A 27840-nucleotide genomic window follows, 5' to 3' on the forward strand; every position below is an offset into this window, starting at 1 on the left:
CGCGATTATTTTGCTTTTATAGTGTGTGGAAAACGACGGCATTCAAAACACCATAACACGGACGGGGTTCAAAAAGTTAAAGTATGCATTTTATTTTGACATCACAATGTTGAATGCTGTGCAAGAGCAACGTCATAAGCGAAAATCAAAATTCACGTTCACATTGAACAGAAGCTGTTGCAATGGTCTTCCATTAATTGTAACTTACCCGAAAGATAATACAGGATTTTGAAATATAAATCACATTTGTAATAAAGGCAAGTTAAAGTTAAAAAACGTAAATGTAAGCATTGAACCGTTATTTTTTGAAAGATGTATTCTCATAACTGGAACGGTGTGTACAAACAAATTTTCATAAAGCGCGTTACTCAGTTTGTTTGCATACACAGTTGCGGTTATGAGACTATATCTTTAAAAAAAAAATAATGGTCCATGCTTAAATATGATGATTTATTGTATAATATGTTAATTTCACTCGGAGCGCCTAATCGAATAATGGAGGGCTATAGTCGTATGGCTGATTAAATAGCCAATGGTCTGTGCGGATGCTCAGTATGACAGCATGCAAGTGCAAACCGAGAGAATCAAAGATCAGCTGTATCAAAGAGTTCGTGGACTAGCGCCATACAATTTAACAGCTGTAGGTACATCTATACATTTTTTACACATTTAATAAGCATTATCTTTTTTATCTTTAGAATAAACTATAGCTCGTAAGTCTGTTTTTTTTTAAATGTATATGTTTTAGTAAGCAATGGTATGACAAGGCGGCGCAACCTCAAAATACGACGTATTTTCTACTCGAGTCTAACGGAGAAAAATTCTTTTGATATGTGCATTTTTTATCCAACAATCACACTAATACACTCGTGTGATATTATTGCTACCTAAAATTGGCAATTTTTACCTCATTCTTGAAGTTTTATGAAATCTTATCGTAAATTCTATATGGAATGACCAAACAATTAAAGGGTTAAAAAGACGTCAGAAGGGGGGAGGGGTGTCTTTTCCCTACATTCTATAAAGTTTTACCCCCTGGAAAAACTGGCATAGACCTATAAAATGTTTGAATAGCTACAGAGAAAAAGAATGCTTCAAGTATATCTGTTTTTAAATTTACCAAAAAGGATTCAGAGAGAGAAGAGACACACACTTAATTGTCGATTTTTATTCCGGGTGTCCAAAGTCAGTCACGTCGAAAAGCGACGTTGCTCATGTGCGGTTGACATGAAACTCCAACAAACAATTATGCTGACATAATCAAGTGAGTATCTTTCTCAGTGTAGAGATCCATTTACAATATTATGCATTGAAACCACCTGTTCATGATACTATAAAGGGTTTCAGCCCTTACTTAACTCCAGGGAATCCCATCAAGAAATTAAAGTGTTTTATGGAAAAGGACATTGAGAAACAATGACGTTGTCGGACGTTATGGAACTCAAAGGCGACAATGCCGGGTAATCATATGAAGTATTTTGTATTTAATGATAATTTGGCAAATATGTAAAGTATCAGGTTAAGATTTTCAACACCACTTAATCTTTTGTTGCTTTATATTCTTTATAAATTTTATAAGCACCGACTGCATAGTATTTATATTTTCGCATCAGTCCACGAACTTTTTGATGACCCCTCGTAACCTCATGCAAATATAAAAATAAATAATTCTAGAGCAATCAAACCAATCCTGATCGTTTGATTTTGACACAGATCTGATCATGTAAATTATTGGTAAGGTATATGCAGGTGTCATAACAGTATTTCACTTGAGGTTCACGTCAAATCATGGCTGACGCAAAATAATACCTGAATCTTCCCTTCCGATTCGGGCATTTTAACACGAGGTTAAAAAGGGTTAAAAAGACGTCAGAAGGGGGAGGGGTGTCTTTTCCCTACATTCTATACACGAGACTGGAGCTGAATTTTTTTATGAGATGAAAAACAATATGTAAACTTCCTATATTGACTAGATTCATTAAAATTTAGGGCGTGCTGAATTTCCTATATATTGTATTTGAGTGGGGAGTGATTAGGTCCTGGACTTGAATTTCAAGCACCTGCTCGACTTCGAGCGAGACAAACTTGCGTGCCTTGCTGGATGGCTATGTATTTTTTGGTACTAAAATCTTTATAAAGAATTGTTTTACAAGATCTGAAAAGGAAACTTCTCAAAAGTTTGTTTTCAATTAATACTACCTACTCAAAGTTGCGCATTTTTGGTAAGAATATATAGCAAAATTTAATACTGTTGTGCAACCTGCAGTATGACCACTTCCGGCGCGGGAAAATTAAAATGACCCCCCCCCCCGCTTTTTCGTGGAGTGTTGTTTTGTGTATCATGACCAAAAAAAAAAAAGAATAATGACACATTAGATAATAATGCAAGAACATTGGAACTAAACATAAAACTTCTGACCAGACATAGAAATTTTAATTGTATCCAAATTGTGAAAAATCGCAGAACTTGTTTGAAATCTTATACATGAAAAGAAGAAATCACTTGCTGTGGTCCTCAACTCGACATTTAAATATATCGATGACGTATTGTCAATTAACAATGGTCATTTCCATTCTTATGTCGATACGATATATACCGGTGAGCTTGAAATAAAAGATACCACAAAGTCTGACACATCTGTTTCATATTTGGATATTTTACTAGGAAAAGACGTTAATAGTAACCTAACAACCAAGCTTTATGATAAACGTGATTACTTTAACTTTTCAATCGTCAACTTCCCTTACTTATGCAGTAATATACCGTCCTCACCTGCATACGGGGTTTATATCTCTCAGTTGACTCGATACGCATGAGCTTGCTCTATGTATGAACAATTTCTAAAACAAGAAAGTTATTGACAAACAAGTTTTATGCAGTAGCCTAATCATCTTTTGGTGTCCTGTAGATTTGCAAGTAGGTTTCAGAATTTTTATTTTCACACTGGGGGTCAAACGGAGGTCGAAAATTTTGATAAGTCAAATAAGTTTGATAAGTTGATTGGCAGTAAAGATTCAAAGATTTGTTCAAATCAAGATCCCCTGGGGTAGGGTGGGGGCAGAATGGTGTGTCGTATTTTTTTTATAGGTGTAAAAAGGGAAACAAAAGGGAAAGAAATCTTTAAAATCTTCTTCTCTAGAACAGCAAAGCCATGATTAGTCATATTGATATGGAAGCATCCTCAGATAGTGTATCTTAAAGTTTGTTCATATTATGAACCTCCAGGGGTATGGTGGAGCCACAATGGGGGATTTTCATAGGAATATGTAGGATTTTAAAAAAAAAACAATCTTCTCAAGAGAGGCAAAGCAATAATTAGTTCTATTGATATTTAAGCACCCTCAGATAGTGGAGATTCATGTTTGTTTAAATCAAGATTCCCTGGGGGTAGGGTGGGGCCAGAATATGTGGATCACAGACCCAACTATTAAAGGCAACTGTGACACTGGCCATTGGCTGTTCAGACCACCTAATACACCTCAGCCTTTCATACTTACGCAGACCAACGGTTGTCACTGCTAGAGAAAAACCTTTGCCAGCTGATACAGTAGAAGCAAAAGTACTGTCAAATTTCAGTAACATTGTTGTAGGGTCGCCATTGTCTGAGGACACATAAACCTCATTGCTGACTGTTCCACAGCGTCTGAAAAAATCAGTTCACATGTAATTAGCATATTTTCATTTTTCTTCTCTTATAAAAGATTGAGTATCTTGGAGAAGATATCTGTCAGAATTTTAAATCTATTTGTATTTTTAAAAGAATATTACAGTTTATGCCTACAATGTTTTTGTTATTTCAAAAGATGATTGAATAAATTGTATTTCAAAGCACTACACAAAACACTCTCATAATAAGAGGCCCATGGGCCACAACGCTCACCTGAGTAACTTTGGCCCTGCTGTTCTCCACCAGATTTCCCCCCTTGTAATACCTATTGTGGTCCCACCCTTCTCCCAGAGATCATGGTTTAAATAATTTAGAATTTACGCTACCTAAGGAAGCTTCCACATAAGTTCCATCTTGAGGAGACAATTTTTAAAGTTTTTTCCCAATATATTTCAATGTAAATCTTTGATTCCCTAATGTGGCCCCACCCTACCCCTGGGGTCAATGATTTGAACAATTTAGAATTAACACTACCCCAGGATGCTTCCATGTACGTTTCAGCCTTTCTGACCCAGCGGTTCTTGAGAAGAAGATATGAAAGATTTTTCCTATATATTTCAATGTTAAACTTTGATTCCCTATTGTGGCCCCACCCTACCCCCAGGGGCTACGATTTGAACAATTTAGAATTTACACTACCACAGGATGCTTCCATGTAAGTTTCAGCTTTTCTTGCCCCGTGATTCTTGAGAAGAAGATTTTTAAAGATTTTGCATATATATTTCAATGTAAAACTTTTATTCCTTATTGTGGCCCCACCCTACCCCCAGGGGATATGATTAAAAGAATTTGGAATCTACACTACGAAGAGATGCTTTCACATAAGTTCAGTTTTTCTGGCCCAGTGGTTCAGGATTTTAAAAGATTTTTTTCTATATATTTTGATCAATGTAAAACTTTGATTCTCTACTGTGGCCCCAACCTACCCCTGGGGGCATGATTTGAATAATTTAGAATATACTATGCAAGGATGCTTCCTTATTAAGTTTCAGCTTTTCTGGCCCAGTGGTTCTTGAGAAGAAGATTATTTAATGACCCCACCTTATTTTTTTATATTTTCTTGATTATCTCCCCTTGTAAAGGGACTTGACCCTTCATTTTAACAATTTAAACTCCTCTTCACCTAAGAATGCTTGGTACCAGATTTGATTAAAATTGGGACAGTGGTTCTCGAGAAGAAGTTGAAAATGTGAAGTTACAGACGGACGGAAGGACAGACGGACAGCGAGTGATAAGAAAAGCTCATTTAATTCAGCTTTCAGCTCAGGTGAGCTAAAACCCCTAACAGCCTGTTTTGATACACGTCTTACCTCGGTCCAGTCTGTCCTAGCAGGTTATACTGTATTTCTAACCAGTGGCTACACGCTCCATTTTGCGTAGTTAAATCCATTTCCGTTATGGTCATTTGAACATTTTTTCCATCCGGACCCTGAAAAATTTATAAAATGTATGGACTCTACTTTTTGAGAATCAAGGTTTAAAGGTAAGTTATATTATACATATCTACCTTTAGAACTAACTGTAAGCTAATTGTAACGATAACCCTGACAGATATCCCCAAAACGGCTTTCTTTACGTTGTATGTAGGAAATACTTTTGCATTATAGATCTACATTTTATTTTGAAAGGTAATTTTTCGGAAAGCAATTCTGATAAAGCCAATCATACTTTAGTTCATGAATATACACGGTTTTCTAAATCACACATGCATGTACATATCTCCCACAGCGTCTCACTATTTATACATCTAAGAAATCTGATTGAAAAATATGGAAAAAAAATTCGCACATTGACTTGAAAATATGGCCACAGCAATGAATACAATTATAATGATCCTCAGTTTGGTCTCTTTTTAAGGCAAGTTTCATCTCAACTACATGTACTTCTGTAGAAGGAAAAGCCTTTAGAAAAAAATTCACAAAAACTTTTATTTTAGTAACCATATCAACACCGTTTATCAAAATCAAAAACCAAAAAATGTGTTTGGTATATTTTTGTAAAACGTTTTATAGAAAACGGATCAAAACCGTAGGCGGAAGACGATTTTGAAATATCTTCACACAAATTTCTTTTAAGTAGCCTTGGCAACTCCCTTCGTCAAATAAAAAAATGATTAAGAGAATCTGTTGTCTTATGTAGTAAACTTGCATACTAAGTTATATTGGAATAGCGCCAAAACTATATTTAATATATATAATATATAATAACATTATGAAAAACTGTTTACAGACAAACAGACAACTAATCCTCCCCATTAATGAGTTGAAGGGCCAGCTCCTAAATGTATCTTTTGCAAATATCTCAGAGACGAAAAAGAATTTCTGAATAGTTGTTGAACAAACGGAGTTCAAAATCATGAGAGCTTTAAGGTGATAACAAGAAAAAGGGGCTGGTCCCTCAAAATAGGGACCGAGAGGGCCAAAAGTCTTTCATCAATAACTTTTTAACGATCAATATTTTGTAATATATTACTGAAGCAAAATAGTTTATCTAGATAATTTACAACTATATATTTCAACGAAAATCTCTGTCAAATTCTAATCTCATATTATCAATTATCGGACGGAAGACTCACTCGTTGCTCGCAACGAGATCTCATCTAGTTTTATATATCTTTATGTTAAATTTCAAGGATGTATTTCCGAGAACACTCTACAATACATACTGCAGAAGAAATTCGAAAAAATTAGAATAATAAGGAGAAATAGAGTAAAAACAATATGTTCCAAACTTGGTTTTGGGAACATAATTAATATTATTAGGGAAAACGCCGATTATTATATGAAAATACTCTATCTGGTAACAAATAAGAAAACAGGAATTGACCAAAGCTTCTTAAAAACATTAATACATGTATAAAAAATGTGTGCATGTTAAAACTAGGATATGTAGCTTTTTAAATATCAAGAGACTTAGCTCATTTACACAAATTAACTTCATTCATAATGTGTTGACAGTGCGACCGTTAGGGCGGGCGCAGATACATACATGTACCTATTCAGTTTTAATTTAGATCGGGCTCTTCAATCCGCACGTGACATTTGGTACGTCGATCTAGACTCTGACGTCACATGACGTCGTATGTAAGTTGCTTTACCAAATTGAAGCCTGAAAAGTGCTAGTTTTAACAAGGAATATTTAATCTACTGTTTTTTTCTGCAATATCAATTAAATCAATTTAATTTTACTTTTTGTTGAACTTTTGTTGCTACCGCGAGAACGTAGTTTAGGGCGAGATGCAATTCGCAAAGCATTATGGGACCACAGGTTACTGAGGAAAAAAATTCGTTTGGATCAACGCAAAGTCCGAATTTTTTCTATTTGCCCAGGCGTTGATTTAAGAGCTCGCAGTGCCGCTGTGCTCGCTATCAATATTCTAATATGTTGACGGTGCGACCGTTGGGGCGAGCGCATTCTTCACTTAATTTTAAGATCCGCCTCTTCAAACCGCACGAGACATTTGGAACGTCTAGACTGTGACTCACATGACGTCGTATGGTATCTGCATTTCCGTAAACGAAGTTTGAAAAGTGCAAAAATTTTAACAAAGAACGTTTAATCTACCATCTGTTATTTTTTGTGAATTTTTAGTTGTTTTCACCGCGTGAACGAAGTATAGAGCGAGAACAACAAGCGATGCATTGTGGGTCCAGACTTACTGCGGAAAAAAATTCTATTGAATGAATGTGCAGTAGTCCGAATTTTCTCTTCGCCCAGGCGTTGTCGTTAGAGCTCGCAGTGACGAGCGGCGCTTCGCTATTACGAAATGGACAAGAGAAAATAACCTAAAAGGTTCGTTTTACCCACCTTCACTAACCAGACACAGTTTTTACCGGTGGGATATGGACCTCCATTGTTGAAATTAGGCGTTGTTATTGTCTGGGTTTCTCCTTCAGCTAAGTTTACTATACCACCACAAGCTGTAAAACAAAATTCTTTGTATCACGAACGGTATGACTTTTCATATTCTTTGGGTTCAAAAGTAATTTCCTAAGAAGTAGCTGGCCAGAAGTATTTGCTGAGACTGTAGTTAACAAGAAGTAATATGTTTTACGGTGTGACCGTTTGGGTGAGCACAGCAACAAAGTACCGTCAAAAACCTATACACAGTTTACACTCGTAACGTTGATGGATCCGCCTCTTCAAACTTCAAACCGCACGAGACATACTATAGTCTAGACTTTGACGTCACATGACGTCGGAACGTATGGTTGAACGAGACTACAGGGTCTTGTGCAATAATAAATGTAATACGTTGTAGAGTTGATACAATTATTTTTTGTTTCTTTTAAGCTCTCTGCAAAGGAATAAAAGTAAACAAATCTCTTGGTAAAGAACAATTATTCTTGGTCTATTTGTATGTTTTTAATAATTTCGCATGGAACCCTGGTAGCGAAGGAATTCTGGGAATGTTGCACAAGAAAATTTGGTTGACGTATGTACAGATTTCATTCCGAATTTCCTCTGTTCTGACACGTTAGTCTATTGAGCTCGCTTCGCGAGAAGCAGCTTCGCGCTGCTCGCTGCGCTCGTTATTAACAAGGTGAATTAAGATAAGGATGAGTGATCAATCCCACAATAAACCTAAAAACAATTTATATCTGCGTAGAGGGCATGACCCCGGATATTCCAGAGATGGGATCATGTGTTTAGGAGAAGGAGTAAGCACTCCTTGTCGAATGGTCACACTGACGTAAGCCCTATTTATTGATCAGGTATACGGAATTTTACTTAGTCAAATTTATGAAAACAAATTTATGAAAACAAAGGTCTAACAATTGATTTGAAATATGCCAGTCAAAAAACGACCCAAACGATAGGTTATATTTGCTAACAAAGATATAATAATGACCATAAAATATACGAAATGCTGACGTTAAACAAAGATATTGATATGCATGTAACATCAACTTTTCTTTCAGTAGCCTGCCTCGGCTTTAAAATTAAACTGAAATTCTAATGTGTAACATGGTTCATAAACTTGTTCTCCAAACATTACTAAAATTAGAACAAATTTGTACGAGGAATAAAGCTGTTTTAGTTTAGTTACCATGACAATACTGTGAAAATCAAACAAACACACTAAAGTATAAACATGTATCTCATAGGCTTGGCTTTAGAATATTTGTCTTTACTGATCAAGTGGACTTACAGGCCCAGATATTGTGATAAAATTCTGTGCAAAGGATATATTAGACAAAGTCTAAATGAGTCTTAATAAATTTATTACCTGGATCAGTTACAGTTGTTTCACACAGCGTTCCAGTAAGTCCCTCCGGACAATGACAATCACAGGTATGTAGGACAAATCCTCCATTCTGACACTGCTTCAGGGGGACATCATTGTTTGGACCTCTGCACGGTTCTAAAATTAAGGATGAGGTGATACTTGTTGTTATGTCACGTACATAGTGAGTCTGTATAAGTGATCGTCAATTGAAACCACCAGTAGCGTAGCTACCATGTATGCTTGTATGCTCGAGCATGCATATCATTATGCCAAAAAAATTCATAAAATATATTTTACAAGCTAATTCAGAGAATTTGTGTTATCCGCTTAGGGAAAAAAGAAGAGCATGCGCAGTTCGGGGGTCAGACCCCCCCCCCCCTTGATTTGTAGAATTATTAAATGTATACATGTATATTGAAGCAAATAAAAAATGCCAATATGGATATAAAAATTTGATTGCTTATTCTTTAATATGTGTATAGAAGATTCTTTTTGTATATAATATTTATCACACTGTATAATAATGATTTTATGAGGTTGTACAAGCCAGACGTCATAACTTTTTCATTTCACATGCCGAGTCTGCATTCATTGAATTTGACATTGTATTATGACGCATCTAAAAGGCCAACCGTATTCTGTATCAGAAAAAGATTATACGTATTTTTATAACGGCTTTTTTTTTAATGAACAATCATTACTTTATGCGTAAATTTTTAATTTGAATGCAATTTAGATCAACAGGTCATTTTTAGTGGTCATTATTTATAATGACCGGGTCATTATACCCCACGTGCAATGATTCCTAGGTCATTATTGCTGTAAATGGTACTTTCTGGAGTCATTATTGAGTTTAAAAGCCTTCTAACAAGCCAATCAAATCTGAGTATTTTTAACAGAGGTATAATAAAATATTTTCAATTATCTTCCCTTAAAAGAGGACGGGCTCTTTGTTTAACAAACTGGAATCCCTAGATGACAAGTTTTGGTTACATTCGGCTACATAGTTCTGGAGGAAGAAAGTTAAACAACTGAAAAGTTTACAGACAACACATGACAGTTTTTGGGCCAAGGGGGCTAAAATATATTTTTCTTACTAGTGCAATCATATGCATCAGTAATGTCCTGGATGTCATAAAACATAAGACCAGTTGCTGAGTCAGCCAAGAAATCCAATCGGCGGTCATGAAATTCCATTGTCGGTTGGCCATTAGTGGAGAATGCCTGTATAAAAAAATAATGAGAATTATATCTTAAGGGTGCTGTGTAACATATGCATAAATGGTCGACAGAAGGTCTATTTTGCAATGAAGAGGATAAAAACGAATATTGCATGTATTTTTATTTCTTGGACTTATACACTAAAACATCTGAAATGTTATTTGAAACAAAATAAGAATGAAGTTGTTTCATGACAGATATATATGTATTCAAGAAACAGATCGATTTTGACGTCGATTCTTGAAAAGATAATCCGTGAATAAATGTACTTTAATGACATATTTTTATTCAGAAAAAATGAAGGAACTGACCGTTAAACTATACTGAAGAACTGATTCGTAGTCGTATGGGTTGTAGTCGTGGGTAGTGCTTTTTGCCATGTTAAAGTTGCCTGTTCCACCCTGTGTATTCGCCCACAACATGGTGACATGATTATCACGGTCACTTCGGGATTGTTCATGCATTTGGCCTATAGCATGTGTCATTTCATGAACTGTTGTGGAAAGCTGAAATTTTTTTTTCATTTTTTTAACATGAGTTCCAGACAAAAATAATACCACCTAATATGATTAAACTTCTGAATAAATTTATTTTATACATTTCAAAAATAAAACTTCCGAAAAAGATAAAGTGATTAGCATTACTGAAACACATCCAGGCGCCTGAAGGCTAACTTGTTGTTTTCCTGAAAAAACCATTCCCACGTAAGACCAACATCCACTGTAAAGGAAATAAAATATTTGTATTACATTAATAAAATGAGACAGGTGACGTGACCTTAAACTTAAGATAGATTGAAATCAAATATTCCGTATTTTTTCTAAGTGTCAAACCATGGAATAATAATAATTAATTACTAGTCATTTATACATATATTCCAATCAACTCAGCATGGATACTTTGACTTTTTAAAGAAATATTTCATTGCTTTGACCAATTTAAAATTTTGACTTCAGACAATTATCGGTTTACTTCATAGATCCCGCGAAAAAGACATAGGAGTTTCACCAGTACATCGTTATATAAAACGGATTTGAAAATTCCATCTCCACTAATTTACATCAATATTCATCGAAACCAGACAAATATGTGCTCTCCAAAATAATTTTGATAATTACAACAAAAATAAAATATTTAACTAAAAGCAAGGATTATCACGCAAGTGCCAAAAATATCAGTACCTTTCAGAGAAGAACTCGATGTAGGAACTATGGGTAAGTTTCTGGGCCTCGGTGGAGCCTTGGGGAACCCATTTTAAACACGTGTAGTCTGTAAACTGCTGGATTCCTGCATTTATAACGTCCACGTAACTTTGCGTGCTGGCTGAAAAAAAATTTCAAAAGTTTGAATTCTTTGAAGAATCTAACTTGTTTTGATGTGACAGAAAAGGGGTTAAGAAGTCTCTGTTGAGACTGTAGCTCTCCGGGTTTCATTTTAATTTAAACAATATTTTATTATGATTAAACATAACTGGATTGGACAGCAGGCACTGCCTATATAAGTCCTCTCCACAATACAGGTCAAGTCATACATGTTACAAGTAAATATTAATTACATAACATTGAAAAAATATATACATGTGTATATTCTAAAGAGATTTATATACATATATATATACATATACACACATACACATACACAAACACATATACATACATATATATATATATATATATATATATATATATATATATATATATATATATATATATATATATATATATATATATATATATATATATATATATATATATATACCGGGTATATACACATACATACACACATATACATGTATATACATATAAAGAAGACAAAATAAGTAAGGGAAAAAAATATAAATGAGCTGATGATACTATATAAGTTTGCATTTAACATATATGACTGATAATTATAATAATACAAGTATAAATGTGAAAGTTAATAAGAACACATAAATAAATGTTGGTTCTGTGGTTTGACAAAATCAAAAAAAAGAAGAGTAAATCTCATGCAAATCTCTTTGTAGATGCAATAAATTCTTGAACAATTTTAAATACGGCAATATTTTGGTTGTAAGTAAGATTATTGTCTCCATTCAAAATAAGTTGTAAGGATATAGGCATTGGTAATTGCAAAGTATTAAAGTTTTGCATAAGTTTTTGCCTTTGTACACAATATTTTGGACATTTCATAAAAAAGTGAAATGATGTTTCAGAGCTATATCCGCACATGTCACAATTTTAATCTTCCCTTAAAAAATGATTAAATAAATCAGCATTTAAATTACTAGCATTATTTCGCAATTGGCAATGTAATATATTCATTTTACGACTTCCATAGTTGTAATATTTCTTAGGTTTTAAGCAGTATATATTCTTAATGGCAGTCTTGAATGATGAAAGTGTAGAAAGGTTTCGAATATTAAAGGGTAAATCATTCCAAAGTCTTATAGTTGAAGGAAGGAAACTTTTCATAAATGAAGTCGTTTTGGCTTGAGGAATATGAAATGTAAGATTGTCCTGATTCCTTAAAGGATAAGAATTATGTGGTAAAATGCATTGTTGTAATAAATCTTGCAAATACTGGGGAGCTAATCCATACACTATTTTATAAAATAACACTAGTTTATGTATTTTTCTTCTTATTTCAAGTGTATCCCAGCCAAGATCTTCATAAAGCTTTGATCTTGATGAATTAGTCCTTAAGCCTGTTATTATTCGTGCAGCTGCAACTTGAACATCTTCTAGTAATTTTGCATCTCTATCAGTACAATTATCCCATACAATGTCTGAGTATTCAAGAACAGGACGAATAAAAACAAAATATATTTTTATCAAAGCATCCCGCTTAAGGGTGTGCTTTAACATTCTTAAGATATTTAATCGATTACAGGCTTTGGAATGAATATCAAGTATGTGGGATCTCCAATTACCATCCTGCTGAAATCTTATCCCTAAATGAGTATGTGTTTCAACATTTTGAATAGTAGGCCCATCTACACCAAATCTAATTTTTGGATGGCAAAAGTTTTTCCTGCTAAAATCTAAATTAACAGTTTTACTAGGATTGAATTCTATTGCCCATGTATTAGACCACTGTTTTATTTTTTCAAGATCCTTAGTTAATAAGTTTGCAGAGTTAAGAATATCATCATCACCTATGACGGGTTTCATTTTGGTTTAAAACATTCCACATTTTACAAATGGTATTCAGCAATGGTTATAACACACTTAGTATGCCATGTCTACATGTTAAATACATGTATAGCAAATATTTTACGTATATGGGTCTCAGTTTAAGCTTGAGATACTGTGAGCACTGAGCTCACAAAATGATATCCTTAGCTCTCATATGAGTATAATGGCAAATTCCACTTTTTGTTATGGGAAAATCCCAAATAATGTAAAAGAAAAAAATACACAATGGCACTTCGCAATAAAGATTCTGTTAAAGTCTCATTAATAATTATTTAGTGGTGTGGGAGAAGTTGCGGACGAGAGATGGGTTTCCCGAATATTTTAGAATGTTTTGCTATGGGAAACCCCAAATATCTCTCGAAACGATAAAAAGAAAGTGCACAACGGCACTATGTAATAAAGTTTCTGTGAGAGTCTCCCTAAAGAATGAATCTTCATAACACTGCTTTCTCGCCCCTTTTTAAATGCAGAATTTTACCCTTTTAAATCAGAACATTGTTATATTGTAGCTAAAGTCTTCAAGCATAGTCTGTATAGATACTTATAAAAGATTTTTTTCGGAAAGACTTTCAATATATACATTATATCGATTAAATAAACTCGTATACTTCACTGTAAAATCCCGGCTTCGCCATTATAGCTATGAAGGTCATTGTATTATTTGAATGAGAAGGCCGAGAGTCTATCAAGCGTGCGATTAGTACGAATACATTAGCGTGTGTTCGAGATGTACTATGTTTTATGATTAACCGACACCTTAATCCCCTCTTTTTTAGTTTTTAGTGCTCGAGACCGACCAAATACAAGCATACATTTTTAATTTGGCAGGCTTAACCTTGTTTTTTTCTGCTTAACTTACGAGTTATACTTGAAATGATTTATTAGAAATTCGTCAAATTATTTATATGGAATTTGTTAACTGAACGCATAACGCAGGATACACTTTTTTCACACTTTTAAGAAACCTTATTTTTAAAGAGATAATTAATCCATTAAAGCTTATTACATTTACGTGTATAATTAGAATTTATTTCATAGCATGTATGTAATTTTGCCAAATTCGAGTGCTACAACAAACACACATAAGGGGTTGAATTATGATATAAAACTTCACTCTGTGTATAAAAATAAAATCGTTAGAAAGTGAAAATTAAAACGTCAGTTTAACGTCAGTATCATCGCTGATGGATAAAGAAACATCTGTGTCAGTGTACTTTGTACAGTCCACATTGCATTGTTTCAAAAAAATCCTGTTTATTCATGCCAGACAAGTTAATATGATCTTCCTCATTTAGGAATTCATTAATTGTCGAAATCGACTCGTGTACATTTTCATTTTAACAAACTCTCGCCCTGTAGTAAGAAAAATAATAAATCACTTCAAGATATTTTTAACGCCCTTTTTCATTATATTGATTTTTGTTACTAATATCTAAAACTTTAATTATACGTTGATCGGACATGTGAATGGGTCATAGAAGTGCACTTTCTTGCTTTTAAATATTATGCTTTAAAAATACCTGCGAACATGGACTTTTTACGTGATCTAAAAAAATGTGCTGATGTAAAAAGTTATAGCATTTGCAGTGTCGTCAGAAGAAACCTGAAGCTTCCCTCTATTCAAATTAGGGGTGTATTTTGTGCAATTTTAATGTATTCATCCAGTGACTTTTCATTCTTTTTAGCGCTCCGTACTTTAATTTCTTTCCCTTAAGATTTCTTCAATTGGAAGTACGCATTTGAGCACTTGTAACAAACAGTTATTTTTCTAAAGATATGATGAATTGGTATTTTTTAAATAACGATCTGTAAAATTAATGACAGTTTTAACTGAAAAAAAAATCTTTCATATCTTCCAAGAGTCAATGAACGTAGCGCTGATGTATATTTAGGAACAAAGGCAAATGTATAATATATCCCCACAGTTATTCAAATTTTAAAATTCTGTATCATGAGACACAAGCAGTAAGTGCAAGCTATATGCTACAGGCCTCCAATATAAACTGATAGATAACGGAAACAAATCAAACAAAATCGATTGAAATAGCGTTAAAAATTTTAACACAAAGTTTTCTCCCAGAATTCCAATTACCCATCTGAAAATAATTTGACCATCGATAGCTCGCAGAAGCTAGACAAGATGTCGCATAGGTGTGCTCAAAGCATGAAAGTGAATATATTTGAGTCACGTGTTCAGTGCTTTGTTATTCATGAGGTCAAAGACGGGTTGAAATTTGTAAACAAGGTGCCTTTACTATGGAGACAAGCACCCGTGATTTCGCACCTTTTTGGAAAATAACAAGTAAGCGCAACACTGTTTCAATTTCATTCATGAATGTAAATGACTGGTATTACTCTTTATATTGACCGTATTTACGACAACTTGAAAAATCCATGCGCTCATATATGTTTGTTTGTTTGTTGTTTAACGTCCCCTTTCGAGAATTTTTCACTCATATGCAGACGCCACCACTTGCCAGTGGAGGGCTACAAATTTTGACCTATACTCGGCACTCAGGGCCATTGAGCAGTGAGGGATCTTTTTCGTGCCAGCACCTACTGCGACACGGGACCTCGGTTTATACGGCCTCATCCAAAGGACCGGTCTCCACGTCCCGCAGTGGGATTCGAACCAGCGACGTAAGGATCAACTCCTTACGCCGCGACTCTAGAGCAGACGCTCTAACCACTGCGCCACGCGGGCCATGCGCTCATATAAAAAATGGGCTTGCAAAATGGGGGTGTGGCCTAGAGTCTATGTTTGTTTGTTTGTCGTTTAACGTCCCTTTCGAGAATTTTTCACTCATATGGAGACGCCACCACTTGCCGATGGAGAGCTGCAAATTTTGTCCTATTCTCGGCACTTACGGCCATTGAGCAGTGAAAGATCTTTTTCGTGCCAGCACCTACTGCGACACGGGACCTCGGTTTATACGGTCTCATCCGAAGGACCGGTCTCCACGTCCCACAGTGGGATTCGAACCCGCGACGTAAGGATCAACTCCTTCCGCCGCGACTCTAGAGCAGACGCTCTAACCACTGCGCCTCGCGGGCGACCCTAGAGTGTAGGAGAAATCGATGTAAACAACATACCCCTGCTATATTATTAATCAGATAAATACTTAATTACAGTGCAAGGAAGTAAAAATTGAAATTAATAAACTACAATGTTAGATGGAAAGATTGAGGCAAAAATATGTAAAAAATCTTTAATTTTATTTTTTGTAAATTATCGGGGGGGGGGGGGCAAATTTGGACATTTAAACGTTCATTCTTTAATATATCGGAGGTTTGTGCACGACACTTAATTGAAAAGTTCTCGCCATCGTCATATATTTTACGATTTTTTTATCAAATAGAATGAAATTATAATCATAAATTTAAAACATTTTTTTTAAATTTTTTTTTTTACTTTTATCCAATGGTTTGAAAACTTTAAAAAATGAGCTGATAAAACAATTTCGTCATAAAAGGTTATCTAAAATTGAACTTAATGTCTCTGTTCCGTGTTTAGAAAAATATGCATTATCTTTTTTAATTGAAATATGGAGATAACGAACAGTATTCAAGCTCAAAGTCAATTAAATCAGTACAAATCGGGAGCAGAGCAAAGACGGACCTCCAACAACATCAGATGTGGGATCAGGTGCCATGGAGGAGCGAGCATCCCCTACCGACCGGTCACACCTGCCGGGTGCTCTTTGTCATTATCGGTAAATAACGGAAATATCCGTCGACAATTCAACGTGTAAATAATGGCCTAACAATTAGTATGTTGTTCATACATAGAGCATGCTCTTGCGTATCGAATCAACTGAGAGATATACACCCCATGTGTAGGTGATAGGGGTATATTTCTGCATAAGTAAAGGAAGATGACGATTGAAAAGTTAAAGTCATCACGTTTATCATAAAGCTTTGCTGTTAGATTACCATTAAGTCTTTTTCTACTAAATTATTCAAAAATGAAACAGATGTGTCAGACTCTGTGGTATGTTTTATATCAAGCTCACTGGGATATATCGTGTCGACATATGAATGGAAATAACAATTGTTAATTTATAACATCTAAATGATATATAAATGATATATCTAAATGTGGCGAGTGGAACTCCACAGCAAGAGATTTCTTTTTCTCATGTATAAGATTTTGAATAAATTCTGCTTCATAGGATCTGCTAACAACATGGCGCAATTGGTACCCATGGTAATTCCAACAGATTTTTTATGAAAACCTGGTCTCCAAAAACCACATAGATATTGTCAATCAGAAACTCAAACATCTTTTTAATATCAACTTCAGAGTACTTGTGTGTACAATCAGAATGTTTTTTAACAAAATAATTCTGTAAATGACCAATGACAAGGTAAGTAAATTGATGAGTTCCATTTTTATTGTAAAAGCAGCTGTAAATGATGTCAAAAGCCTGGACTTTGATTTATCTTGGGGAATGGTTGTATAAAGTGTTGAAAAGTCGTAAGTTTTTTGTGATTTCAAATTTTCCAAAAGTTCCTTGGAATTTTTAGGTATCCACATCTGATTTACACCACTTCTTGTATATATTGTTGCACAGTACTCCCGAAGTTTCTCCTTCACTGCTGTCAATATTTTAGTGAGGAGTAAAGAGAAAGGTTTGGTAGAACATTTACTGGAACCGACTATGTATCTTTTTTAAAAGATTTTTATGAAGTTTCGGAATCCGATATAAATATGGTAATTCAAATTCATTTTGGTTGTTGGGAATATTAAAAATATTCAAAACTGACATATAATTTTGAAGAATATCCTTCTTAGAAAGGGAGCTATGGGTATAAGTTGGATTGCCACTTGTAGGATTAAATCCCAGTTCTTCTAAAATACAATTAAAATAATGAGCCTCACAAACAAAGACAATGTTGTTACCTGCTCTGTCAGCTGGGACCAGTACATACTGATCGTGTAGTCTAATTCTTTTTTCACTTCTGAATTATTGAACACAGAAGGATGGGGCCGCAATGGAGGATCAAAGTCTTACAAAGCAATATACATGTATATAGGAAAATATCTACTTCTGAAGAACTGCAAAGCCATGATTAGTCATTTTGATATGGAAGCATCCTCAGGTAGTGTAGATTTAATTTTGTTTAAATGATGACCCCCGGGGATAGGGTCGGGCCACAATGGGGGATCGAAAATTTTACATAGGAACATATAAGAAAATATGTTCTTCTCAAGAACAGAAAATCATGTTTAGCATTTTGATATGGAAGCATCCTCAGGTAGTGTAGATTTAATTTTGTTCAAATGATGACCTCCTGGTTAAGAGTGGGGCCACAATGGGGGACTGAAAGTTTTACATAAGAACATATAGAAAAAAAAATTCTTCTCAAGAACAGAAAAGCTATGTTTAGTCATATTGATATGGAAGTATCCTCAGATAGTGTAGATTCAAGTTTGTTCAAATGATGACCCGTGGGATAGGGAGGAGCCACGATGGGGGATCAAATTTTTACAAAAGAATATATGGGATTTTTTAAAAAATCTTCTCAAGGACAACAAAGCCATTTGTTATATTGACATGGAAGTAACATCAGGTAGTTTAAAATTCAAGCCCCCCCCCCCTTTTCAATACTGAACTGATTTGTGCTTTTGCCTAGCCAATGTGCTCTCAGGTGAGCGATGTGGCCCATGGGCCTCTTGTTCTTTTTAACATCGGTCTCGATGCTATATGATGTTCTTGAAGTTTCCGTCAATATTAAGATCGATGAATGACGAAAATAATTTACACATTTCCCTTTTTAATCGGTTATCACAACATTTCTTTTATATCATTTAAAACTTTTTAATTACAAATAAACTCTACAATGCCTAGATATCGAACATCTGATACATAATCCTCCTACGTGTTCATGTTCTTCTTCACCTTACAACTTAGCTGCAATAATGTAGCCCTCTCCTTTTTCTTTTCTTTTTTTTTGGGGGGGGGGGGGGGGGGGAGAGGGCTACAACTCCTTAGGATCTCCGTAATGGTGCAAGTGCGGGAGTGATTCACTCCCGCACGGATTTCGGATTAAATTATCAGTAAATGACTATTTAATTAACATTTCTTACCCGAACTCCAAAAATGTAGTTATGCAAAACATAAATCAATCCAAACATACACAGAACAATCCATATATCGGTTATTTTTCGTGTATGTCAACATCACAACTTGAATTTATCCGCCATGTTTACTGACCTTGATCGATTTTATTTTGGGACAGCCAATGAGACAAGGGATCTCTAGGGAGCGGATCTCTGTAGGAATTACCTTATTTTAGGCATAAATATCGCTCTTTACGAAAAAATGTCACATGGAATAGTTTTATTTATCAATATTTAGTGATGCCATACAGCACAATCATTTAGTAACCCCGAAAATCTACTTTACAAAGTAATTTATAATTTTCAAGCGCAAGTCTCAGTGCATCACGCGAGAACTGTCATGGCTTCTGATGAGAGCGACTGGTAAACAAGCAGATTTATTTTATCTGGTTTTCGCGTTTAACGGGCTATGTTGTTGACAGTGAATAAAAATTTCGCCTTTTTAGAAGTAAGTTGAATGTAAAAACAATTTATTTTGCCTGCAGTCGCCCGTATTTAAAAAATATATTTGCACCATTACAGAGATGCTGTGGAATTGTAGCCCTCTCCAGAAAATATCAGATTAAAAAAAATCGGAGAGGGCTACATTATTGCAGCTACCTACAACTATAATCCTGTTGGACCCGTCATTACTGGTGATGTAAACATAGTTAATAATGACGACCTTAAATCCCTTATTTTAAAAGGGCCAAAATTAAAGGAACCCCGTTCTTTCAACTGGCGTCATAATTTTATAAATATTATGAATTTTGTGGAAGATTACGCCAGGCGATGGGCCAAACACGAAAAAGAAGACCTTGACACTTCGTCAGAATGGATTAAGAGCATCAGATGGATGTTGAAATCTCGCATTAAGCGATTGAGGGGCTGTATGAAAACTATTAATCCTTCTGTCTTTAATAATTCAGAAGTGAAAAAGGAATTAGATAGATTACACGATCAGTATGTACTGGTCCCAGCTGAAAAGCTGGTAACAACATAACCTTTGTTTGTAAGGCTCATTATTTGAATTGTATTTTAGAGGAATTAGGATTTAATTCTACTGGTGGAAATCCATCTTACACCCATACCTCCCTTTCTGAGGAGGAAATTCTTTAAACTCGTATGTCCGTTTTAGGTAATTTTAATATTCCCAACAATCAAAATGAATTTGAATTACCATACCTTTACTGGATTCCTAAACTTCATAAAAATCCTTACAAAGATGCATGGCGGGTTCTAGTAAATGTTCTACTAAGCCTCTATCTTTACTCCTAACTACAATATTTACTGTAATGAAGGAGAAACCTCCGGAGTACTGTACAACAGTATATTCGAGAAGTGGTGTAAATAAGATGCGGATACTTAACAAGAGGCCCATGGGCCACATCGCTCACCTGAGTAACTTTGGCCATACTGTTATTTACCAGATTTCCCCCCCTTGTAATACCTATTGTGGCCCCGGTCTACCCCCCGGAGGACATGAATTGAATAATTTAGAATCTACACTACCACAAGATGCTTCCACATAAGTTTAAGTTTTTCTAACCCAGTGGTTCTTGAGAAAATTTTCAAAGATTTTTTCCTATATATTTCAATGTAAAACTTGGATTCCCTATTGTGGCCCCGCCCTATCCCCGGGGTCATGATTTGAACAATTTAGAATCTACACTATCCCAGGATGCTTCCAATTAAGTTTCAGCTTTTCTGGCCAAGTGGTTCTTGAGAGGAAGATTTTTAAAGATTCTTCCTATATATTTCAATGTAAAACTTGGACTCCCTATTGTGGCCCCGCCCTACCCCCGGGGTACTGGTTTAAAAATTTAGAATCTACACTATCCCAAGATGCTTCCACATCAGTTTCAGCTTTTCTGGCCCAGTGGTTCTTGAGAAGAAGATTTTTAAAGATTCTTCCTATATATTTCAAAGAAAAACTTGGATTCCCTATTGTGGCGCCGCCCTACCCACTGGGGTCCTGGTTTAAACAATTTAGAATCTACACTATCCCAGGATGCTTCCACGTAAGTTTCAGCTTTTCTGGCCCAGTGGTTCTTGAGAAGAAGATTTTTAAAGATTCTTCCTATATACATTTGTATTTCAAAGAAAATTTTGGATTCCCTATTGTTGCCCCGCCCTACCCCGGGCGGTCATGATTTGAATAATTTAGAATTTTTACTACCACACGATGCTTCCACATAAGTTTCAGCTTTTCTGGCCCAGTGGTTCTTGAAAAGAAGATTTTTAAAGATTTTTCCTGTATATTTCAATGTAAAACTTGGATTCTCTATTGTGGCCCCGCCCTACCACCAGGGGTCATGATTCTAACAATTTAGAATCTACACTATCTTAGAATGCTTCCACATAAGTTTTAGCTTTTTTGGCCCAGTGGTTCTTGAGAAGAAGATTTTTAATGACCCCACTCTATTTTTGTCTTTTCTTGATTATCTCCCCTTGTAAGGGAACTTGGCCCTTTATTTTAACAATTTAAACTCCCCTTTACCAAAGGATACTTTGTACCAAGTTTGGTTAAAATTAACCCAGTGGTTCTTGAGAAGAAGTTGAAAATGTGAAAAGTTTACAGACGGACGGACAGCTAGACGGACGGACGACGGACAACGGGTGATCAGAAAAGCCCACTTGAGCTTTCAGCTCAGGTGAGCTAAAAACTTCGAAGAACTTTTTGGAAAAATTGAAATCATAAAATTTTACTAAAATCAGTAGCATCAAAACATACGACTTTTCAACACTTTATACAACCATTCCCCACGATAAATTAAAGTCCAGGCTTTTGACATCATAGACAGCTGCTTTTTTCAATTAAAATGGAACTCGTAAATTTATTTACCTTGTCATTGGTCATTTACAAAATTATTTTGTTAAAGAGCACTCTGATTGTACACACAAGTACTCTGAAGTTGATATTAAAAAGATGCTTGAGTTTCTGATTGACAATATCTATGTAGTTTTTGGAGATCAGGTCTTTCAACAATCTGTTGGAATTTCCCTGGGTACCAATTATGCCCCGTTGTTAGCAGACCTATTTTTGTATTCATATGAAGCAGAATTTATTCAAAAACTTCTACATGAGAAGAAAACACTTGCTGTGACGTTCAACTCGAAATTTCGATATATCGACGACGTATTATCATTTAACAATAGTTACTTTCATTCATATGTCGACTCGATATATCCCAGTGAGCTTGAAATAAAACATATCACAGAGTCTGACACATCTGTTTCATATTTAGATAATCTACTAGAAAAAGGCGCTAATGGTAACCTAACAGCAAAGCTTTATGATAATCGTGATGACTTCAACTTTTCAATCGTCAACTTCCCTTTAATATGTAGCAATATACCCTTAACAGCTGCATATGGGATTTATGTCTCTCAGTTGATTTGATACGCAAGAACATGCTCTACGTATGAACAATTTCTAAAATGAGGCAAGCTATTGACAAACAAGTTGATGAAACAAGGATATCAACAGTCTCGTTCGAGGTCATCTTTTCGCAAGCACATACAATCTATCATTGAGTCAAATGCTGACTGATTTTTTTTTTCATACTAATTGTTAGGCCATTATTTATACACTGTACTGTCTACGGATTTTTCCAGGTATTTTTTTCGATCATGACAAGGAGCACACGTCGGGTGTGACCGGTTGGCAGGGGATGCTCAATCCTCCATGGCACCTGATCCCACCTCTAAATTTTGAGGTCCGTGTTTGCTCTGCTCCAAATTTGTATCGTTTCATTGGACTTTCAAAATTGAATACTTTTCGTTATCTTGATATTTCATTAAATCAAGTTTTGATTGAATAATTTAGTGATAACGTTTTATGAAATAAATAAACGATTCATATTTGCTTGTTGTCAGTGTCATTAAAAATTGCCAGTAACTTAGATCCGCCAACCGGAACCGCCACCTTACTCGCGTTTTTGATATTTCATGGCTGTTTATAGAAAATGAAAGACTTTAATTTAATGTAGAATACTTACTGTGCATGTAAAATCTGAATATAGTTTACGGACATCATCTCGTATCTTGTACATTCATAGAGGAGTTAGTAAGAACTCTGGTCCACCCGTTTCGGACTTTATTTGCAAAATTTATTAATTTATGAGTATGGATATGTATAAAGCATATGAAAAAGCGAAATTATTGTGGGCGCCCCCTTCAGGTTCTTTCCCACGGGCCTGTAAAGATTGATTCTGCTAAAAACCATAGACATTACATGTACATTCTATCATAAAAATATATAATTGTGTGTTAGAACGGGGGTCCACTTTTTGTTGCTTATCTTCAAGCACTGCCAAATTCGAAGATTTGGTTTTAAAAAAAATGCATCAAAAAGTGTACCACTCCCACGAAATAAGATTATCAAGTTAGGGCACTTTAGGAATTTTTTTTGGTTGCTTGTCAGATTCCTTTTAGGGGGGGGGGGGGGGGGGTTCTTAAAACCGTTGTTACGGGCCTGGTGTTATCGTTTGAAATCGGCTTTGAGCATATTTTATTACTAGTTCCCCTTAGTACAATGTATATGGCGATCAGGATTCCACAGTTTGATATTCAGATGCCTTGTGATAGCATTCAAGCAGAAAAGATTGTGATTGAACCCAACAAAAAAGAAAAACAAGAGGCTCCTTGGCCACAACGCTCACCCGAGAAGCTATGGTCCTGTTTTTCATCAGCAGATTCTTTTTCGTACAAACTCTTATGTAAAACTTTGATCCCTTTTTACGGTCCCATCCTACCCTGGGGGTCATGATCTGAACTAAGTTTAATCTACACTATCTGAGGATGATGACGTATAAAAATGACTATTCATGGATTTGGTGTTCTTGAGAAGAAGATTTTTAAAGATTTTTTCCTATGTATTTCCATGTAAAACTATGATTACCCATTGTGGCCCATCCCTACTCCCGGGGGTCATGATATGAACAAACAAAAATCTACACTACCTTCCACATGCTTCCATCTAAATATGACTAATCAGGGTTTTGCTGTTCATGGGAAAAAGATTTTGAAACGCTTCTCTTATATATATTCATATGTTAAACTTTGATCTCCCATTTCAGCCCCACGCTACACGTACCATGGGTCATGATTTGAACAAACTTCAATCAATACTACCTGATGATGATTCCATATAAATATGACTAATCATTGCTTTGTTGTCCTTGAGAAGAAGATTTTTTAAAGATTTTTCCTTGTATTCCTATGTTAAACTTTGATCCCCTGTTGTGGCCTCGCCCTACCCCTGGGGGTCATGATTTGTACAAAGTAGATTCTACACTACCTGAGTATGTTTCTTTATCAGTATGACTAATCATGGCTTTGCTGGTCTTGAGAAGGAGTATAAAGATTTTTCCTATATATTCCTATGTAAAACATTGATCTGTTGTGGCTTCACCTTACAGGTAGTGATTTGAACAAATTTGAATCTACACTACTTGAGGATGTTTCTATATTAATATTAAAGATTTTTCCTAACTTTGATCCCCTGTTGTGGCCCCATCCTACCCCAGGGGATCATGATTTGAACAAACTAAAAAACTACACTACCTGAGGATACTTCCACATAAATATGACTAATAATGGTTTTGTTGTTGTTGAGAAGAAGATTTTAAAAGATATTTCATATCTATATCTACATATGTATGTAAAACATTAATCCCCTGTTGAGGCCCCGCCATACCCCCAGGAGTCATGATATGAACAAATTTGAATTTACAGTATGTAATGAAGCTCTCACATAAACTTCATCTTTTCTGGCCCATTTTCAGACATTTCATGTTTAGCAAAGTGAGGAAAAGATTACCTTGTATCCCACCTTAGAAAAAACGGACCCATTAAAAAACATGGACCCCAGTTAAAATGATAAGAAGAATCATTAATACTAGTATACATGAAGGAAAATTACTTGTCATACCCCCTCCCCCAAAACTAAATAGTCTTTTCGGGTGAAGACAAGTTGTGTACATTTTTTTTTTTTTGCTTTACAACGGAAAAAACCCACCCTGGATCTGTGCATGGATCCTATACTAGTATATTCTTCAAGGTTTTCTTATATATACAGTTTGAGAAATTTCAAACATTCACTTTCTTAAACTAATGATTTTCAGTAAAACATGGTTTTCTCTGTAAGTTTTAACTTCTAAACACTATATAGTTGTAAGAAACTAATTGATTTCATAAGGTTCGAGATCATTTTGCTTCATGGCAAATTAGACTGATATCTATAATGCACTTGAATGCAGCAAAACACTGATATTTGATTAAAATTAAAATTCTGTTTCACATATAACTCACATAAACTGCTGTCAATTGTGTATGGAATAATATTATCTGGCCAAAGTGGAGCCGATTTTAAGAAATTTCTCCTCTTTCTTCCACCACTCTAAATATATAAAACAAGGTAAAATGAATTTATAAGCAATAAACAGCATTCAAATATATAAATAACAATATCTATTTGTTTTCCCACAAGCTATCCATCATCTGTGTCCGTTAAAAATTTCAAAGAATTTTAATAGATATTCATGCTAGATTATTCAACTGAAAAATAATTTTAAGAAAATAATTTTAAACAAATCAAATACTAACAAGAGATGTTTGTGAAACACTTATGCCCCCCCCCCCTTAATTGGAATTTTTCTAAGACCAAGGGGCATAACTCTGTCAAAAATTGCTCGATCGTACCCAAAAGAAAATTTGACCTAGATATTTTATGATAAATCTGTATACCAAATTTCATTTCAGTATGTACAACCTCTGTGAAGAAAATGAATGGAAACTGCAAATAACTGGAATTTTTCTAAGTCCAAGGGGCATAACTCTGTCAAAAATTACTCGATAGTAACCAAACCAGAACTTGAGCTAGATATTCTTATGAATGAATCTGTATATTAAATTTCATTTCAGTATGTGCAACCTCTGCGAAGAAAATGAACGGAAACTCTTGGTGGATCGACAGACAGAAGGACCGACCGACCGACAGGCAGCAGCAAAGCAATATGCCCTCCCTTCTTCGAAGGGGGGGATGGCATAAAAATAAAAACGCTTCAAATAGAAGAGCCAGGTTGCACAGCTTTAATTCCACTTTTCCGCAAAACGACACTGCTTTTCCGCAAAAAGAAATCCTGCTTATCCGCGGCAAAACAAATGCTTTTCTATGGCATGTCAAACGTTGCAATATTCGATCTTTTCCATTTGTATTGTATAACTTTCCATTTGTATTGTATAATTTTTATTTGTATTGTATAATTTTTCATTTGTATTGTACAATTTTTCATTTGTATTCTATAATTTTCAATTTGTATTGTATAATTTTTGTTTGTATTCTATAATTTTCCATTTGGATTTTATAATTTTCCATTTGGATTGTATAATGTTTATTTGTATTCTATATTTTCCATTTGTGTTGTAAAAAAAATCATTTGTATTGTATAATTTTTCATTTGTATTCTATATTTTCCATTTGCATTGTATAATTTCTTATTTGTATTGTATAATTTCTTATTTGTATGCGATAATTTTTCATTTGTATTGTATCCGAGGATTGTTTATTTATTTCGTTACGAAGGATGTCATTGGTCATAAAATTTAGTCTGTATAAAGGTCTCAGGTGCCCATCACAAACTTAGTCTGGTACCCTTCCCACAATTCCGATCGCGCACTCTCTACAAACACAAACTCGGCTCCTCTATTTGCGGTGCATGCTAAGGGACGACCATTTGATTCTCGGGGGGTGTCGAATCCGATTATTTATTTTCATTCTCTCGCAGGAGAGAATATTTATTTCCAATATGACCAGAGACAAGGAGAAAAACAAAAAGAAGAAAATCCGCCCAAACCCGAAAACTCAGTTTTTTGGGGGTGGGGGTAGTTACCACCACTCAAGGTCAATTTATTTATTTTCTCAGTCAGCATTCCTAAGGATAGATTATTTATTTGCCATCTACCAGCTCTCCCTTTTTAGAATCCAGTGACCGTCTAACATGGACGCAAATACATATGCCGCCGAAATATGGCTGAAATATTGCCGACTCGGCGTTAAACAATAATCAATCAAGCAAGCAAGCAAATACATATGAGCCCAGTTTGCTTTGAGCATCCGGAACATCTTCAACCCGATACAGGCTGAAACTTGACCAATGAAATCCTTCGTAACGAAACAAATAAACAGTCCGCGGATACAATACAAATGAAAAATTATCGCATACAAATAAGAAATTTTACAATACAAATAAGAAATTATACAATGCAAATGGAAAATTATACAATACAAATAAAAATTATACAATACAAATGAAAATTATACAATACAAATAGAAAATTATAGAATACAAATAAAAATTATACAATACAAATGAAAAATTATACAATACAAATAGAAAATTATACAATACAAATAAAAATTATACAATGCAAATGGAA

General features: G+C 34.9%; 1 protein-coding gene across 1 annotated transcript in view; it reads right to left on the reverse strand.

The window, feature by feature from the left end:
- The window catches only part of LOC133191282 (MAM and LDL-receptor class A domain-containing protein 1-like), a 127725-nt gene that overhangs the window by 73244 nt on the left and 26641 nt on the right, over positions 1–27840 (reverse strand). The window contains exons 6-14 of the mRNA XM_061327034.1: positions 25714–25801; positions 11301–11442; positions 10764–10839; positions 10431–10625; positions 9996–10122; positions 8899–9033; positions 7476–7588; positions 4979–5097; positions 3499–3644 (exon numbers count right to left, since the gene is read on the reverse strand). Coding sequence (XP_061183018.1) covers positions 3499–3644; positions 4979–5097; positions 7476–7588; positions 8899–9033; positions 9996–10122; positions 10431–10625; positions 10764–10839; positions 11301–11442; positions 25714–25801 — 1141 coding nt within the window. The remainder of the gene's footprint in view (positions 1–3498; positions 3645–4978; positions 5098–7475; positions 7589–8898; positions 9034–9995; positions 10123–10430; positions 10626–10763; positions 10840–11300; positions 11443–25713; positions 25802–27840) is intronic.

The sequence above is a fragment of the Saccostrea echinata genome, unplaced genomic scaffold (assembly GCF_033153115.1).
Source record: "Saccostrea echinata isolate AGI-Se365-2 ecotype Australia unplaced genomic scaffold, CSIRO_AGI_Sech_v1 ptg000023l, whole genome shotgun sequence".
NCBI lineage: Eukaryota > Metazoa > Mollusca > Bivalvia > Ostreida > Ostreidae > Saccostrea > Saccostrea echinata.